This window comes from Pseudochaenichthys georgianus, chromosome 19, assembly GCF_902827115.2.
Source record: "Pseudochaenichthys georgianus chromosome 19, fPseGeo1.2, whole genome shotgun sequence".
In the NCBI taxonomy this organism is placed as follows: domain Eukaryota; kingdom Metazoa; phylum Chordata; class Actinopteri; order Perciformes; family Channichthyidae; genus Pseudochaenichthys; species Pseudochaenichthys georgianus.
Genome location: NC_047521.1, coordinates 10,026,589 through 10,046,477, shown reverse-complemented (window position 1 = coordinate 10,046,477; position 19,889 = coordinate 10,026,589). Strand labels below are relative to the sequence as shown.

At 43.1% G+C, this 19,889-nt stretch overlaps 1 protein-coding gene across 1 annotated transcript; it reads left to right on the top strand.

Moving 5' to 3' along the window:
- The first annotated feature begins 4,509 nt into the window (after positions 1 to 4,509).
- Positions 4,510 to 18,183, top strand: LOC117464332 (uncharacterized). Its single transcript, XM_034106700.2, has 21 exons — positions 4,510 to 4,582; positions 4,660 to 4,730; positions 4,814 to 4,909; positions 13,403 to 13,527; positions 13,917 to 14,060; positions 14,140 to 14,226; positions 14,314 to 14,478; positions 14,553 to 14,649; positions 14,734 to 14,951; positions 15,033 to 15,189; positions 15,467 to 15,675; positions 15,756 to 15,873; positions 15,999 to 16,198; positions 16,267 to 16,381; positions 16,462 to 16,631; positions 16,704 to 16,801; positions 16,879 to 17,009; positions 17,179 to 17,368; positions 17,456 to 17,597; positions 17,682 to 17,802; positions 17,873 to 18,183. The coding sequence occupies exons 1-21, from the start codon at positions 4,563 to 4,565 to the stop codon at positions 17,941 to 17,943; spliced, it is 2,745 nt and encodes a 914-aa protein (XP_033962591.1). The 5' UTR covers positions 4,510 to 4,562; the 3' UTR covers positions 17,944 to 18,183.
- The last annotated feature ends 1,706 nt before the right edge of the window (positions 18,184 to 19,889 follow it).

Here is a 19,889-nt window from a genome sequence, read left to right as displayed (position 1 = left end):
GTATGTTGCAACTGACAAACCACATGAACAAGTGAAGACACAGTATAGCCATAACATACTTGAAATAATGTTTTATTTGGTGAATTTGAGTGAAGTGTGTGTGATGAGTGAAGTGTGTGTGATGAGTGTAAAAAAATGTAATGTGGATCAGTACGTGTGAAAAAATTATAAAATTATAAATTGTCCTGCTGGTCCACGTCAAAAATGAGCTGGTGTACCCCGAGGCTCCGGACTCTTGCCCTCTGTGCTATTGTCATCCTTCTCATGGTGGACAAGAGGCTCTTGAAAAAGTGCAAGTCCTCGTCCTCCTCCAGCACTGGTGGGGTTGGCTGGGCAATTGGTCTGTAATTGCTGACAGCAGACAGCAGACTTCTTTCAAACGGGGAGATCTCCCTCCCCCTCCCTCGTGTTTTCCCCCGGACCTCAGCATTCTCCTCCATGCTGACTGCTGCTGGCTGGCGGGCTGGCTGGCTGGCTGGCGGGCTGGCTGGCTGGCTGGCGGGCTGGCTGGCGGGCTGGCTGGCTGGCTGGCTGGCTGGCTGGCTGGCTGGCGGGCTGGCGGGCTGGCTGGCTGGCGGGCTGGCTGGCGGACTGGCTGGCTGGCTCACTCGCTACCTGGCTCTCTTCCTCTTCCACCAGGGTGGATGGAGGCAGGGTCTGCCGGGGGACATTGCTGGACGTCTCACGGTCTACGATGAATGGGGTTAAAAAACCCATCACTGCCATGAAACGCCAGGGCCTGTACCCCCCTGCAGACCCTGCCCCGCTTCGTTTGGCCTCCTTTTCCTCATGTTTTTCCTTGCGGAACCTGTCCCTCAGACTCTTCCACCTTTTCTTGCAGATGTTCTCTAATGAAATGAAATGAAATAATAAAGTTAATAAATAATAAAGTCGGACGGCTTCCCTGACCACCGGTGTCCACCAGGAGGTCTACCCCTTGGTCTCTTCCCAGCTGGACATGCCTGGAACACCTCCCTAGGGAGGCGCCCAGGTGGCATCCTAACTAGGTGCCCGAACCACCTCAACTGGCTTCTTTCGACGCGAAGGAGGAGCGGCTCAACTCCGAGTCCCTCCCTGATGACCGAACTTCTCACCTTATCTCTAAGGGAGACACCAGCCACCCGGCGGAGGAAACCCATCTCGGCCGCTTGTATCCGCGATCTCGTTCTTTCGGTCATGACCCATCCTTCATGACCATAGGTGAGGGTAGGAACGAAAATGGCCCGGTAGACAGAGAGCTTTGCCTTCTGGCTCAGCTCCCTTTTCGTCACAATGGTGCGGTAAAGCGACTGCAATACCGCTCCCGCTGCTCCGATTCTCCGGCCCATCTCACGCTCCATTGTTCCCTCACTCGAGAACAAGACCCCGAGATACTTGAACTCCTTCACTTGGGGTAAGGACTCATTCCTTACTTGGAGTGGACAGTCCATCGGTTTCCTGCTGAGAACCATGGCCTCAGATTTGGAGGTGCTGATCCTCATCCCAGCCGCTTCACACTCGGTTGCGAACCGATCCAGTGAGTGCTGAAGGTCGCAGACCGATGAAGCCATCAGAACCACATCATCTGCAAAAAGCAGTGGTGCAATCCTTAGTCCACCGAACTGCAGACCCCCTCCCCCACGACTACGCCTCGAAATCCGATCCATGTATATTACAAACAGGATTGGTGACAAAGCGCAGCCCTGGCGGAGGCCAACCCTCACCGGAAATGGGTCCGACTTACTGCCGAGGACCCGGACACAGCTCTCGCTTTGGGAGTACAGAGATTGGATGGCCCTGAGTAGAGACCCCCTCACCCCATACTCCCGCAGCACCTCCCACAGTAACTCCCTGGGAACCCGGTCATACGCCTTCTCCAAGTCTACAAAACACATGTAGACCGGATAAGCGTACTCCCAGGCCCCCTCCAGGATCCTTGCGAGAGTAAAAAGCTGATCCGTCGTTCCACGACCAGGATGCATTGTTCCTCCTCAATCTGAGGTTCGACAATCGGCCTGACCCTACTTTCAAGTACCTTGGAGTAAACTTTCCCGGGGAGGCTGAGTAGTGTGATGCCTCTGTAATTGGCACACACCCTCTGATCCCCCTTTTTGAAAAGGGGGACCACCACCCCGGTCTGCCACTCCTTCGGTACTGTTTCCGACTTCAACGCAACGTTGATGAGACGTGTCAACCATGACAGTCCCTCAACACCCAGAGCCTTCAGCATTTCCGGGCGGATCTCATCCACCCCCGGGGCTTTGCCACTGTGGAGTTGTTTGACAACCTCAGTGACCTCCCCCCGGGAGATTGGTGTTGATCCCCCGTCATACTCCAGCTCTGCCTCTAACATAGAGGGCGGAGTTGTCGGGTTCAGGAGTTCCTCAAAGTGTTCCTTCCAACGTCCCAACACTCCATCAGTTGAGGTCAACAACGTCCCATCCTTACTGTACACAGCTTGGATGGTTCCCTGCTTCCCCCTCCTGAGGTGTCGGACAGTTTTCCAGAACAACTTTGGTGCCGCCCGAAAGTCCTTCTCCATGTCTTCTCCAAACTTCTCCCACACCCGCTGCTTTGCCTCGGCCACGGATGAGGCTGCTGCCCTTCGGGCCTGTCGGTACCTTGCAACTGCCTCGGGAGTCCCCCGGGATAACAAATCCCTGAAGGCCTCCTTCTTCAGGGGTAGACCTAGGACCAGGTGGAGGGATTATATCTCTTCGCTGGCCTGGGAGCGCCTTGGGATCCCCCAGTCAGAGCTGGTTGATGTCGCCAGGGAAAAGAAAGTTTGGGGCTCTCTGCTGGAACTGCTACCCCCGCGACCCGACCACGGATAAGCGGGAGAAGATGGATGGATGGATGGAAATAATAAAGTGAATTTCTTTAATTTATTAAATTATTCCTCCATTAATGAATGCTATTTTTATGCTACATTCCATGCTGGCTAAATATAATGTCTATGCTTGATAGCTGTGAATCAAATCAAGTTTTATTTATATAGCACATTTATAAACGATTTTTGGTCGAGCCAAAGTGCTGTACATATAATAAAATTAGCCTACAGTCGAGACACTTTACAACAAATACAACAACACAGATTGTTCAGAATATCAGTATGAGAAAAACGACACCCTCTGCATGTATTATATGTTATATATTATGCTTATACTTATATTATATATAATATTTTTTTATTATTATATTAATATATATTATATGTTATGCTACATTACTAGCTGGCTAAATATACTGCCTATGCTTGATAGCTGTGCATGTATTATATGTTATGTTATATATTATGCTTATACTTATTATAATATTTTTTTATTATTATATTAATATATATGATATTGTAGTGCCGAGAGATATGGGAGTCGGAGGCGATGCATCGAAGGTGGTCACCACAATATATTATTATGCTACATTACTAGCTGTCCGTTCAATGCTAAAACGAAGTAAACTGGATATAAACTCTCCAAACAGTTGAAAACCTACCAGTTTCACCAACTGTCTCTGCCACCTCCCGCCATGCCTGGTTCCTCCGGTTTAGGTCCCGGTAGGTGAACATTATTAATTTTTCCTCCATTTTCTGACATATGGAAAATAGTCAAGACCTGCATACACGCGGTTTGATTGGCTAGCGCTTGTACTGGCGGGAATTAAAAAACGGGATTTGATTGGCTGACGCCAGCTTCGAGCAAGCCTCGAGCCTCAAAAGTTGAACATTGTTGAACTTTTGACGCCGATAGACGCTCGCGAGGCTTGCAACGCCTTGCCATGCTACCCACAATGCAGTTCGGCGAATTTTGAAAATATCCTACGTCACCCCATTCAAATGAATGGGCGAAGCGTTGGAAGCCTTTGTTGACGCCTGTAGTGTGTACGGGCCGTTATAAGATATTCTAAAAAATAATATTTGAAAACATAAAAAAAATATTTTTTTAAATATTATCATTGCATAATTGGACAGAGCAAAATCGACCCGGGTGAAACGATAAGCTCGGGTTTTACTGTCTGTAATAAATGTTAGAGCATCCTTAGTGGTTTGAGAATATATACAAACAATAATCAAGTGTTAGATTACAGTCATTATAAGGAGGCTCAAAGGAGAAATCAAAAGCACATGTGATTTTAAGGAAAAGTTTAATTTATTATTAACTGTGGATTATTTTGTTGCTTCTTCAAATATAAGAAAGTAATATATATCAAATACAAATCTACTTTTGCTGAACAATAAACACTTTTTTTACACTAAAAATGTGTGTTTTTCCTTTCCATACATATGTGTTTACAATATGTTCTTAATAAACTAGGCATACATCAGCTCACCCTGTGTGTGTGTGTGTGTGTGTGTGTGTGTGTGTGTGTGTGTGTGTGTGTGTGTGTGTGTGTGTGTGTGTGTGTGTGTGTGTGTGTGTGTGTGTGTGTGTGTGTGTGTGTGTGTGTGTGGAATCCTTAACAAGCCTCACCTGTGCTTTGTCGTTAAGTGGAATATAAAGTAGCTGCTGATGTCTCAGGTAATCATCCAGTCCCCTTCCTTTTAGACTTGTGTTTTTGTTGGAAGGTGTGCTGGAACACACTGCAACATGCCGAGGCTTGGGAACATGTAAGTTACATTTCTTGTAGATTTCTTTCTATGTGTGTACTTAATTGTCTCTAAATGATGTGTTTTATGTGTTCAAGTTTGTTATGGATGGCTGCAGCTATCATCTTGTGTCAAGCCAGGCCTAATGTGAAGCTAAATTCGCTGTCAAGTAAGCTTCAATTCTCATTAAGTAATTTTACACAGCATATTAAGTCGGTTTACATTCTCCTCACAAGCCTTTTCTTTTAACAGGCAGTGGGTTAAGGTCTGACTGTGCCGCAAATGTAATGAGACTGTCGTTGGACAAGGCTTTAGCAGTGGGAAACCAGCTTGAGGTGGAGGCTATCAGTAAGTATTAACTGCTAATTAAAACTGCGGTCACAGACGTGCACGCAGTTGTGGGCGGGCCTTCGCGTCCGAGCGCCTGTAGGGGAGGGTCGCTGGTCGTCCCGGCGTCAAGCAGATGCGCGTGTCCTCCGAAATGAGCCGTTCGTAATTTCTCAAACGTTCGTGTCCCGGACTGCATCTTCCCCATAATACTCGGGCATGCATGTGAGTGGTGGAGGAGGGGGTGGTGGAGATGCAGGGCCTTCAGCAAACTCCAACAATTCTGCAGCAAGCTGCTCCCTGACAGTCTTCTGGGTGTGTGGCTTTGTCCTGCTGCATCTAACAAATGTGGAAAAACAAAGAGATTAGATTAATTCACTGGCTTATACTTATAGGATAATATTGGACTATAAATTAATAATATTACACCAAATAAATAAGTAAACACATGTATATTCATTCACTGGCCATTCATTTAGAAAATGTAACTCCAAAAAGACAAGTAAAACTATTTAGCATTTTGCCTAATCATTCCTGTAGCTTCTTGGCTAAGCTAGCACTGTGACGCAGTTCCACCAAACACATAAGTAATATATAAAAACAGAGAGATTACATACCTTTCCCGTGGTGGAAGTTCAACATCCGAGTCACTACTGGCCGGATCCAGGTCTGGCTGGAGGAGATCTTCATCATCCGACGAAGAGTCATCTGGTATGATCATAGCCCCGCTATCGTCAGCTAGCATCTCTAGCACCTGCTCGCCTCGGTGGTGAAGCTCTCCCTTCTGGCAGCGTAATGCGTAATGGAGCCGGAGCGGGCGTAGTTTATACTACGCAGGATCATATCTTTGGAACCCATTGGTCGATTTGGGTGATTGACACCTTTTCTGAACCGTTAGAGCCAATAGAATCGAGTGACAGTTAGTAAGTCCCGCTAAACACTTACGTCAAGTAGAGAGAGGTTTGCGTAAACAGCACGTGAGACAGCATTAGCTCGGGACTGCAAAACGTTATACCTACTCTGCTGCCATGAATGTAATGATAGATTATCAGGAACAATTCTAAAGTGACTAAGAGACATTGGATTAACCTTAAGCAGCGTTTTTATTCCCTTGAACAAGAGCTTTGATCACAAAACAGCAACGGTAAGACATACTTATTGTTATGGTTTTGAAAACTGTTGTTTTTTTTCTTCTCTGTTCTGGCTGATAGCTCAGTGAGTTTGTGTCCTACAGTGATGATACTTATAACAAAAATAATCTGTGGAGTATCAGCTTTCAGATGATATGTAGTTTGTGCAGAAAACATTAAGTTTTAAAGGTCGTTTTTGCTAGTTAGCACCGGAAGTAGCATCTGCCCGTTTTAGCTAAGGGCTAATGCTAACGCTTCTTGTGAGACTTTTGTTTTGTTTCGGTAAAAATAGTTCTTATTGTCAGTTAGCTGAGATTCTTCTCGTTAATCTGGTATAACACATTAATAGGTTTTTAAATATTAAGATGCTCTGAGACACAGTGTCGTGGAAAAAAAACATGGTCCCCGCCGGCTTAACAGGTTAACCTGTGGCGTGCGGTGCAGTGGGTTGTGCAGACGTTCTGCCCTTGACTGTTTGTTTACTCAATAAACGCATCTCCTCTTGATATTAGGCCATGTATGTTCCATACCAGTGGAGTTTGCTTTTTGTTGTGTTTATTGATCAAAAAGCAAACCTTCAATACAGCTGTTATGTGGTCAAGGTAAAGTAATAATTGAAGCTGTGTATTGGTTAATATTAGCGTATGACTTAAAATGAAAACGCTACAGCATTTCACAAAACGCCGCAGCATTTCAGAAAACACCACAGCATTTCACATTGGACGGAAAGGGTATTCCTTAGGGAGAACACTTCTTGTTTATGATTGGACAGAGCCAGCCAGACAGCACTGCTGTGATTGGTTGTTTTTGCTGCCAGTGAAGAAATGACGCTTCGTGATTGGTCAACGTCCGACAGCGCAATATGTCCCAACCGGTCCCTCCCAACACATCAGCCGTTAGCACACACTCAGAGCTCACAGCTCCTCATATCTGTTCAGAAACGAGGGATGGGAATTTGAAAGCAAATGTATATTCGAATATTCGACCCCCCAAAAAACGGTTAACCGGTTAACCGAAATGTACATATCCTATAAAAAATTGGGTAACATTTTTTTTTTTACCCATTTTTTTTTTCCAATAATTTTTTACAAATACATACATGTTCAAATAAGTGTAGAAACCAAGTCGAATTTGTCTAATGTATTGAACTGGTGATCACAGTTTGACAGCTATAGGCCTACAGCTTTCATGTGTGGAGGCGATTCACAATCAGGCCAGCTGTAGAGAAGACCCTCTCAGCTGGAACAGAGGTTACGGGTATAGCAAGGTATAGCATGTATATAAGTTTAATTTGGCATAGGTTGACCTCTACACCGCACTCACTTACCTGGTCGAAATATTTCCACACATTACTCCTTTTTGACGCCATGTCTGTTGTGTAGGACTCTTCTTAGAGTGTAAATAATTACCGGACTATGACTGGTAAAATGTTGAATACCGGCAAAACTAAATCTCTCCAGTCAAAATGTCTATGTACTTTGCCGCCACACACGGTTGCCAAGCAGCGCTTATTGTTGTTTAGGCTGGCCACTCATGTGTCGCGAGTGTTGACAGGGGGCGGGGGTCGGGAGCACGCTCATGAACTGTTAGCGCCGGAACCTCGCAACGGCTGCGGAGCTCATTTGCGCCACATTTGGGCCTAAGATGAGGTTTGAGTCTGCGTGATCTGCGTGTAGGGAGGGGCAGCAGCCATATCATTGGCTAGAACTAGCCAGATCTGATGGATTTGGACATAAACGCGAGTGAAGTATAACCGGACACGAGAGAGAGATCAGCACCTGCAGCTCTGCCCGCTGTGAGGGACCGGTGAGCGGAGCAAAACACACCTTTAGACGTCACCTAACACATTTAGCTATGGCATAGTCGTATATATATATACATTGAATTATTCAATTTGATAATAATAATCAATAAGATATAATAATCAACTTAGGCATCACTCCCAAAAAAAAAATTAATAAAAAAAAAAAAGATTAATAAAAATATTCATAACTCATATTCGAATAATTATTCGAATACCTGAATCATTTCGAATATTCGAATATTCGATTAATCGTTCCCATCCCTATCAGAAACTGGACAAAAGTTAAATATGTACAAACCACAGACTGTCTGTCATGGCGAATACAGTCGCTGCTTTATTTATGTCTGTATGACGTTGTTGTGAGTGTGGACGGAACAGCTACAGGTTAGCTTAGCCTGATGGATCCGATTCCATTCTGAAAACACGCATTTTAAAAGCTTTTCGCCTGCCGTCTTGTCTGCAGACTTGTCAAAGCATTAATTCATGGTTTTTACTAACCGTTATCAGTATTAGTTACTTCGGCATCACTTTGAAACGTGTATTACAATTAAATCACTGTCAAATATGTTCATTTTGTTGTAGTTTGTATCTCCAGGATTTACATGGAGATACTTCCCGCCCCCTCTCCAGCGCGTCTTGTTTGAATGACAGGAGCAAACACAGCTGACAGCCGCGGTGAAACTCAAGCGATTAGAGCGATGTGAATATTGGGCAAGGCAAGTTTATTTATAGAGCACTTTTCAACTCAAGGCAATTCAAATTGCTTTACAAAAAAGAAAAATGAAAGATATTAAGCATTAAAAAAGAAAAGCTAATCAAATAAACATTAAGGAAAAATACATGGATAAAAGTTACAGTGCAGTCTAAAATATAAATAGTTCAATTAAACATTACAAGAAAAAGTACATGGATAAAAGTTACAGTGCAGTTTAAGATATGAATAGTTCAATTAAAAGCAGCGACAAAAAGAAAAGTCTTCAGCCTGGATTTAAAAGTAGTCAGAGTTGCAGCGGACCTGCAGGTTTCTGGGAGTTTGTTCCAGATATTTGGAGCATAATAACTGAACGCTGCTTTACCATGTTTAGTTCTGACTCTGGGGACAGAAAGCTGACCAGTCCCTGAAGACCTGGATGGTTCATAGTTTAGCAGGAGGTCAGTAATGTATTTTGGGCCTAAACCATTCAGTGCTTTATAAACCAGCAGCAGTATTTTGAAATCTATTCTTTGACACACAGGAAGCCAGTGTAAAGACTTCAGAACAGGAGTGATGTGATCCACTTTCTTAGTGTCAGTGAGGACTCGAGCAGCGGCGTTCTGAATCAGCTGCAGCTTTCTAATAGATTTTTTTAGTGAGACCTGTGAAGACACCATTGCAGTAGTCGAGTCTACTGAAGATAAAAGCATGGACAAGTTTTTCCAAATCCTGCTGTGACATTAGTCTTTTAATCCTAGATATGTTCTTTAGGTGATAGTAGGCTGATTTAGTAACTGGGTAGTCTACCATAGTATTTACATGGCGATAAGCCCCTTAAAAACCATGAATTAATAAAGCATTAATTCTGTGTTTACTCCTGTGATTCAAAAAAGACGCTGGAGAGGGGGCGGGCCGGATCTCCATGTAAATCCTATCGGAATCGATCAGGCTAAACTAACCTGTAGCTGCTCCATCCATACTCACAACAACATCATACAGACATAAATAAAGCAGCGACTGTATTCGCCATGACATAGACAGTCTGTGTTTTGCATATCTTTAACTTTTGTCCAGTTTCTGAACAGATATGAGGAGCTGTGAGCTCTGAGTGTGTGCTAACAGCTAACGGCTGATGTGTTGGTCCAATCACGAAGTCATTTCTTGATTGGCAGCAAAAACAACCAATCACAGCAGTGCTTCTCTGGCTGGCTCTGTCCACAAACAATATCACAAACAATAAGTGTTCTCCCTAAGGAATACCCTTTCCGTCCAATGTGAAATGCTGCAGTGTTTTGTGAAATGCTGCGGTGTTTTGTGAAATGCTGTGGCGTTTTGTGAAATGCTGCGGCGTTTTGTGAAATGCTGTTGTGTTTTCTGAAATGCTGTGGCGATTTGTGAAATGCTGTGGCGTTTTGTGAAATGCTGTTGTGTTTTGTGAAATGCTGTGGCGTTTTGTGAAATGCTGTGGCGTTTTGTGAAATGCTGTTGTGTTTTGTGAAATTCTGTTGTGTTTTGTGAAATGCTGTGGTTTCTTGCACTTCAGGGCCACCGTACTATAGAGATGTTTTTATTTTAAAGTAAATTCAGATGGAACATAGTAAAAACATGTAAATTCTAATGTCCGCCTAAACAAAAAAACATTACTTATAGTGAGAACCACCCTTGAATGATGAGTTTAGTAGACTAAAAGCTTTAGGAATCCAAACTATAACATATAATAAGTACCCTGTATCAAGATTGATGCAAAACAAGTGAAATTTGACCTTTTTAGAGAGGTTTAGAAAAATAAAGTCCACCTCACCTCTGGGTAATTTGGGAACCATCAGTTCCATTTGAACGTTTTCACTGTAAAAAATCATTTTATTACTTTGAATTATCACTATAGGTATTCATTCCATCCAAATACAACTGTTGTGATAAAATAAAAATAAAACAGAGGCTACTCTGTTATCCTCTTAGGCCCCACGGACCCGACATCGCGTCATTTTCAGGAAACAACGTCTAAGGAAGCTTAATATTTAATAAACTATGAATATTTTATATCCATAGAACGGGAAAAAAACTAATTTAACTGATCTTTTTCACAAAAAACACACAATGCTAACAGTGAGCCTCTGAATTAGCCCCGAGCGAAAAATGCTAACCTATTACTGCACCGAAAATCACTCCTAGCTCCCTTATTACTTATCCTAGCTCAACATCCAACACATTGTTTATGACCGCAAGGAGACACAGAATCTAACGGTGCCCACTTCAACACTAAAAGATACAAACTAGCGAGGTTACCAACAAAAACGTACATCAAAACAAGTGGCGCTAGGTATTAGCATTAGCACTGCACACACCCACGGCGTGTTCCAATGAAAAGCATACATATATATAAATAAAGTATAGGTCAACACATTTCAGTATAACACACCAATTGCGATATTACTCACATTTGACACCGTGGAGCAGGGTTTCTATGTACCGAGAAGTGGGTAGTTTAATGAGTCTGTTGACGACAAAACCTCCGCGCACACAGACAGCAAAGGCAAGCTACCTGAATTAAGTCTCTCCCTAAACCGGCAATACCGGAAATGTGACATCCGGTTTGTCCTTCACAATAACGTTTTTCAAAATAAAGGTACATTTAATATTGACGTATCAAATTGATTAAAATGTCTTACACAACACATGTATCGAGACAATAAATGAACTGTTTATATAGTCGATCAACACTGTGTATGTTACTCATTACAGGATAATCACATGGCACTAAATCAGACCGGCTGTTCTCCTCTGTTTACATCCTGCTGGTTTAAATTATGTGTTCTATAGGCTCTGTGCACAAGATTGAGTTGAGTAGTGAGCCATTCGTTTTTTTTCATGGTGAGATGTCTGCTGAGAGGTCCTTGTATACCTCGCTGACTTTGAGGACATCTGGGTCTGGCAGCTCCCCCCGCACGGCCTTGTAACGTGTACTCCTTTGAACACAGCTACAATTACTTAGGACAATATATATTACCTTACACCGTCAGCAACTGTAAACTGCTTTGACATAGTGGAAATGAACACCATGTCACTCACTCTGCCTGGTTTCACACACTATTAATTACACAAAAGAATTGTCAATTTAATTGAAAAGGTCGTTGATGCAATATACTACATCAGCTCTTGGCACAAAGGAAATACTCATTAAATCATGGATTGGCTGTGAACACATACTGTTCTATTGTATTGCATAGAAAGATGTGTTACTGTTCTGCTTGTAGTGGAAATACTGTTTGTAGTCGTAGATAGAAAAACAAAGATGGAAAACATTTCACCATACATTGTTTAGGAGTTTTATATGTATTGGGTGTTTATGGTTAATGTGGGAAATTAATACGCAGAGCTTTTGCTGGTAAATGTGTGTGCCATCATAATAGTAATGTGTATACAGCGTTTGGTGTATATCTGGAAATATATCAAAAAAAAAAGTCATTTGAGACTGGTACAGAAATGGTACATTCTCTGTTAGCCTACGTTCGCCCCGATTGAGCTAGCAACTATTTTATTCGCAATTTAGCATCACATCGGATATGGGCTGATCTTGTCCTGGTTTGAAATTTTCCCGATCATTTTCCTAGGACAAGTATGCGAAAATGCGCTTAAAATTGACATATTTCAAAATGGCCGACTTCATGGGGGGCGGAGATAATGGAAGCCATTTTTAAATATGTCCGCATTTCCATGAGGAATCTCTGTGCCAAGTTTCGGGTAGTTCGAAGAAACTATATTTGACTACCGCACAATAGGGGGCGCTACTGAGACATATTTGCTAAAACGTCCGATTTTTTTCTACAGTCTGTAAAAGGTTGTGGGCTGTGACATGCGTTCCGAATTTAAAGGCCGTAACTCATTTTCTCCCTTACTTATGGCTCGGTACATTTTTTAACCCTTCGATTTCGAGAAAAAACTGAATAGGACACGCCCACATTTTTCATTGGTTGCGACCCTTTAAAACTCAATTTATACTCACTCTGCCAGTATGTCTATGACAATATATATTTTTTTAGTCCATCGGTTCTTGAGATATAAATTAGTTGTGTTTTTGGTGCCCCCTATTGTCCGAAATGAACATTGTTTGTAGTGCCTATTCCCCAAGACACACTGTACCTATCCACCGAAATCTGTGATATTTGGATATATTTTGGATGAATTGTGAGCATTTATGTGTAGGCCACACCCTTTTGCTAATACGTTTTGATTGATGTCGGCCACATTTTTCCACACCTCGTGCTCATTTTGTACGGTAATGTGTCTGCCCCTCCATTGATGCTGTGCACTAAGTTTGGTTTTGAAAATCAAGAAATTGGAATTTAAGTTAACATTTCAATGTTTTTCACATTATGCTAATTAAAAAAAATCAAAGTAGGCGGAGCTTCGGGATATGAGAGGATAATATGTAGAGCTGCTCCACCCGGATAAGTGTGCAAAATGTCAGGTCCGTCAGACTTACGCTGCGACTTTGTAAATTTTTCGAAACACTGAAGTTACACAGGTGGCGCTAGAGAGCAAGTTGAAACATTTTCTCCCATCGAATCCAGAATGTTAACATTTTCACCGGTCCTGGCGGCGTTGCCAAATGTCGCTACATGAATAGTGTCGTAACCCCCTCAAAAACAGGTCGAAAGTGCAGAACCGGTAACAGAAGAATAATTTCATTTCATTTCATTTCAAACCTTTATTTAACCAGATTGGTCCCATTGAGATCATAGATCTCTTTTTCAAGGGAGACCTGCAATAATAATACTGACGATTTCAATAGGTCTTTGCACTACGTGCTCAGGCCCTAATAATGCAGCTGATTGGTTCATCACTGAGGAAAGGGGTCCCTGACAAAGCTTATTGTCTCCCCTCAGATGGCACCAAGCACATTTTGTTAACACCTAGCATGGCTGCTCAGTGTGGATACAGCATGGAGTCTGACCCGTGGGGTGACACCAGAATCTACACCTCCCTCATGGGCTGCTTTGTGGACAACAAGGTTTGTTTGAGCTAAAGTGGTTTAACAGCATTCAATGTAATTTTCTACCAAGTTTAGCTGTACTAATTCTGTCTCAAGTGACTGAATTAATGGCTCAACAAACACATGGTTGGTCCCATTTTTGTGTTTCCCTGAATTTATTTGTAACCCCTTACCGTTAAAAGACCCAAAGTACATTTCCCTTTTTGTTTGGTACATCCCTAAAATATTAGCACTGCCTCAAGTAATCTACTGGGTACTTTCTGGACTTGTTTGTTACATTCACAAATATCCATTTAGGCTTCAAATGTGTCCCTGAAGGCAAGGATATTACATTTTCAATGACAAAGAAGCTGGAACCAAAGAATATTGGGGAGTCTCACTTAATTTAGTTTTTTTTATATTTATAGGATGATGCTACATTTAACGTTGGCTTGAGACTCCAGATGTACGGCGAGAATCCATCAGACGTGGTCAGTCATGACGTGTCTCAGACTTGCAGCTACACTCGCTGGGCCTCCAGGGAGATCCTCTGCGACAGGAACTACATGGAAGTAGGTCATCTTTACATTGATGAGTCCACCATCTTGTGTGTATGGAAACGAATGCTAAAACCACCATTTTCTGTTTTAGGTTTCGCACCACATGGCTAACCTTGATGCTGAAGCTAAGGGTCAGACTCGGGATGGTAAAGACGAGAAGCTCAACGCCAAGCTTGAAGTATGTTGAATTAAACCGTTCAGATACTACAGTTTAATTCCTCCCTACACCAATGAGGATTTAATTATTATTTGTTCTTTCCTGTAGGCCTCTGGTGCATCACAAGGTATCTGGAAGATGACGTTTCACACCCCAGAACCAGTGGCCATGGTGTTGCAAGAGGCTGAACAAGCCGGCTACGCTGCCAAAACTACATCCAGTCGCCTGGTTATGCGAAGCCCGTACAATACAGCAGAGACTTATTCAGAGGATGTAAGCAACACACTCCTATACAGTGTTTCTTTCCTTTCCCTCCTTGTCAATTATATTAAACCTCTCCTCTCTAGGTGGCTGGAGTCCCCATGGAAGTGTTCAGGGTGAGCGCCTACTACATGGCACCACAGGGTCTGCATGTAGTGAACTTGGCAGCTGCTTGTCCCAAAGGTGAGTCCTGAGCAACATATTGCCTTCACAGTGAGCTTAATTGTTGCACAGTTAACCTCAACAGCTCCATTTTGTCATCAATAGGTGGCGTCCTCTTCACCGAGGATATGATCTCTTGGCACGTACCTCGCCGTGTGACTCCTCTGTTGGACGGCAGAATTACAGTCTCAGAAATGCACATGGGAATCAACGGGCAGAAGCTTGATAGATCCCAGATGGCCGCACGGGGGTACACACTGAGCACCACGGACTTCCACATCGTCGTCGAGATCCCAGTGGGCTCGCCTGATGGTTACTACAAGGTTGGGGAAATCTCTAGATTAGAAATGCAAGAGTCACTAGTGCATTTGCATGTTTTATTGAAATGTCATGAATTATTGCAGAGCCATGCCCCAGATTACCAGTACCACATCACCTACTTTGTGGAGCCCATGCTCGAGGTACTGTGGAGGGAAGATGACACCCAAGATGATACCAGATACAAGGTTTTGTTCCCCATCATGACCCCTCTGATGCCTCAATCTCCCCAAATCCAGGATGGTAAGTCACATTTTCTAGTAGGTATGAAAAAAAAGACATTTGAACTCGGGCTTGCTCGGATATATCCTAAAGACTGCTAAACCCATTAAATAAAGTCTTCAGTTTTTGCAAAATGGTGTGTTTGGATGGGATTTGAAGCCAAGTACAAAATCTACTTTTGCTTACAAAGGGTACTTTTTTTGTTTTTTTAAATGGCACTCAATCAACTACTCAATGTTTCTCTATCGATGTTGAGGCTGGTTTAGAAGTTGTAAACATGCCACTTTCTGTTCCTCAGACACTGTCCCAGAGACTCGGGTGTTCAGCGTTCTCTTGGGAACCTTCCTCCATGATGTTGAGCTGAGGAACATCACCTTCTCCACCGGGGTCCTCACTGTTGAGGAGAGCAATGCCAAAGGCTTCACAGTCCAGGAACACAGCTTGGCTAATGGCTCCAAGAGCTTCTCTCTTCAAGTGCCCTTTGATGCCGATGTTGTCTTAAAACATGTATGACATTATAGGTTCAAAATATCACTTTGTACCAGCATATTTTCAGTGTTGCTGAGCTTTTATTTCATTTGTTGCAGAATCCTGAGCGCTTGGTTACATCCTACTTCCTCCCTCTGATCTTTGGGTTGATCGTCCTGCCTGAAGAAACTCCTTTTGGTCTCCCGGTCGACCTGCAGGCCTCTCTGCAGGATGTTGGTGAGATCATATTGAATTTGCTTTTGACAATATCTTCATGCAAATTGTGTTTTCTAAAATTAAATAAAACGTATTGGAGTAAAAGCTACACAATCAAATGGATAATGCCTCTTTTGCTGCTCTAGTGCTACCCATCATGGCTGGCACCTGTGACCACAACCAGTTTCACATCAGCGTGAAGTTTGGGAGTCACGGCTCTAATTTCAAGGCCATCGTTGGACCTCGAGAGCTGACGGCTGAGATGGCTGAAGACTACAATTTCTATGAGAACGGCACACACCTCAGCCTCATTCTGCCATACACTGCCAAGGATGCTGTTTTCGAGGTATGTCAAAACTACAAAATCCCACCGTAGATCTTCTGCATTGGCTAACTTTACTTTCTTTTCCACAGCTGCTCACTGCAGAATCAGTCAAATCCAGAATTGACCTGCTTCTGTTGGATCGTGCAAACGACTGGGTGCTTGCTGATCTCTATCTGGCGTGCTACTTCCCCTTGAAAGCAACAGGTAAGATGGAACATGTAAGTATATTTGCTGCTTTAGTTGATGGGTGTGTGTTGCTTTACACTGCCTGCTTCTTCCTCCAGAGTGCCACCCCAATGGCACAATGACCGCTGTGGCTGTGAAGGTTGAATCGACTCGTAATCTGAAGCCAAGTCAGCTGACGCTAAAGGACCAGTCCTGCACACCACAGTTCAGCGACGATCGCTTTGCATATTTCTCCTTCAGTGTGGATACCTGTGGAACCACCAGAACGGTGAGTGTGAATCACATTTAAATATCAAAAGGGTTTTTTGTCAAATGTTAATGCGTGTTTGTTGTTAAATAGTTCTTTGACAACTACATGATGTATGAAAATGAGATCCGCCTGTCTTACAACAACGCCAAAGCAGCAGCCAACACATCACCAGTTGATCCCGATTACAGGTAAAATATTTGATTCTGTATAATTGGAGATGAACACCTTCAATGTATGCATTTATATATTATTTTTCCCCCAATAGGCAAACTATTTCCTGCTTCTATGTGGTCAATGAGACTCAGACTGTTGCCTTCAGCGCTAAACCAAGAACCTATGAGCCCGCTGCAGAGATCGGCACCGGGCAGCTGATGGTGCAGATGAGGCTTTCCCAAGGCATGGTGGAATTTTACAACATCTTGTTCATGCATACAAAACACTGTTTGCAGGTCTCCTTTGAAAAAGAGACCTATGATCTCAAGGGACCGATCTGATTAAATAAAGGTTTGAAATGAAACTGTAAATGTCCAGGCCTCCTGTCTCTAACGGGACTCTTCTCCTGCAGATCCATCCTACGAGCTCTTCTACCAAGCAGAGGATTATCCAGTGGTGAAATATCTGCAGCAGCCTCTGTATTTTGAGGTGGAGCTGATGCATTCTACCGACCCACACTTGGAACTCATTGCTGAGAACTGTTGGGCAACCCTTTATGAAGATAGGACATCTCTGCCAAGCTGGGACATCATTGTGGACAGGTAATGTTGTGCAAAACTAACTACTAACTACTCTCATTTCATTTGTTTAACTGCTGCTTTATTTTAACTTTGGAATTCCTTCACTAGCTGTGAGAATCGCAATGACAGCTATGCAACCATTTTCCATCCCGTTGTGAGTGACTCCAGAGTTGTAGTCCCGTCCCACATCAAGCGCTTCTCTGTAAAGATGTTCACTTTCACTAAAGATGACGAGGTTCTGAAAGACAAGGTAAGACTTGTAAATCCAAATCTGGAGTCTTTTGGCCACTGCTGCATGTAGCCACGTGTAATAAATCATCCTGTCCGTCCACAGATCTATGTCCACTGTGATGCAGTGCTTTGTGACACAAGCAGCCAGGCAGATGGTTCCTGCAGAGGCCAGTGTGTGCATCCTCCAGGTCAGAGCTACTCAAGACCTGCAGGTGTAAAAAAGGGTAAGTGACCGAGTCTGAACAAATGTCGTCGATCTGGATGTGCAGTTGGTAATCTTTACTTGTTTTGCAGAGCGAAGAAGCACCGACTCAACACGCCAAAGGCAGATCTCCTCTGGGGCAATTATTCTGTCTAACCTTTGAATATTTTCTACAAGTGTTTACGTTTTGTCATTTGCACCTTATGTAATTTTGTTCATCGTTTTCTTTGGGACCAGGGGAACAGTTTTATCAATGAATGTACTGTACTGCCTTTTATATTGATGGATGACAATAACCACTCGTGTATTTTAAAAAAAATAAACTAATACAAAAAAAAAAATAGCCACATTTATTTATATAGTCGCTTTTATCAATGTGTTGCATCTTCTGTGGTCAATTGTAAGTGACATATTAATAAAAGCAGGTTGTGTCAACCAGTACCCTCATAACTCCAAGAAAATGCAGAGAAGCAGCAACATATGTAGAAATGATATCTTATATAATCAAGTCAAAATGATAAGTTGATTTAGGCGCTAAATGAAAGACGTTCTGAAGTTGTTATTGCCCCGCCTACTTGAGACGCACTAAAACATGATTGGGCGTTTTTTTTTTTGTGTGTTGTCACTTCCGCCTTTAGGAACCTTAACAGAATTCACAGCCAATGGAGCAAGACAACCCTCAAATACTTGAAAATGCTCACTCTGAAAACTATAACTTCAAATGTGCAGAACAACTGTATACAAAGTTTATCTCTTCCTACTTGTCTGCAGTCTGTAGGCTACTAGCGTTGCAACTTATTCTGCTACCTGTCAAATTCTGTGTCCCCGGTTAAAGCTAACGTCCATCGTGTTCTGTCACTTTGTCATTTCATTACATGTATTGTTTTAGAGACTTTCAACGCTGTCATATTTCCACAGGGATTGTAAAGCCAGTCATTTGGCCACTGCTTACAACAACCGCGGACCGAACCGAGGTTCTGGTGGTGTGCATGAAGGGGTTTAGTCCGAGTGAGGAGTGCTCAAGTGTGGGAGGATGTGTAAGGCAGAGGAGGGTAAATAAAAACTTAGTGTGAACCTCCAGCAGGGCAGGTGGTGCTGTGAAGAAGGCCGAATATGGATGCCGATGGGCGGACGATAAAGCACCGCAAAATACACCCCCCTTTAAGGTTCCCAGGGACACGAGGTTCTTGAGGGTGTGATCATCTGGGTTTAGTCCGTGGGGGAGTGCTTAAGTGTGGGGGCCCGGGGACCCACGGTGCGCCAGGTTATGGAAGTACGCATGTCAGGGTGATATGCTGGAGGTCTTTAGTCCGTCTTTTGGGGGTCTTGGAGCGGCCACAGAGAGGTGCTGTTCCCGGTGTATTTCATGGAAGTCTGACATAGCCTGTGTCCTGTGAAATAGCCTGTTAGAATGTTCAGAATGTGCTATATCTGAATAAATAGCACATTCTGAACATATGTCAAACAGTGTCCTGGAGGAGTGAAATAAGCAGAGTGCTCGTGTCCAATCTTGCTACTAATTGATCACTTTGAATAGGATTGTCTGTTTGACATGTGTTCAGAATGTGCTATTTATTCAGAAATAGCACATTCTGAATGACCCATTTTAATTGCAAACTGACTTAAAACAGTCCACCCGACCTTTGAAACTAATCTACCCACGTTTAGCATGCTATTTCGGTTATAAATCTTATCTTATCACCATGGATGTGCCTGTATTTAACAACAAAAAAGCTTACAGCACCGGGTATTCCCAGGCGGTCTCCCATCAAAGTACTGACCCGGCCCGAAGCTGCTTGGCTTCCGAGATCGTGCGTGCTTTTTTATTTTTTATCTTTTATTATATCAAAACATAAACAGTTACATTTTTTAAAAAACATTATAGTCCACCCCACAAAAAGCAGGACCCCAAGGCTTCCTACCAATTCACATTAATCACCCCAACCATACTCTCATTTTACATGAAGCACTCTTCATTTTTGACATAAGCATATTCACACCATCACACACTTTTCCCACATATCACCACCAACAATTTCTTTATCTTCCATACTCCATTTTCCACATTTTCCCGGTCTCAGCGATCTCCCCCATTGACAATCCTCCATA

Excerpts from the sequence above, each read along its gene's own strand:
- LOC117464332 (XM_034106700.2), top strand. The coding sequence starts at position 4,563 with ATGCCGAGGCTTGGGAACAT. Across the intron at positions 13,528-13,916 it reads GCTGCTTTGTGGACAACAAG|GATGATGCTACATTTAACGT; the intron begins GTTTGTTTGAGC and ends TTATATTTATAG. Across the intron at positions 15,190-15,466 it reads ATCTCCCCAAATCCAGGATG|ACACTGTCCCAGAGACTCGG; the intron begins GTAAGTCACATT and ends TCTGTTCCTCAG.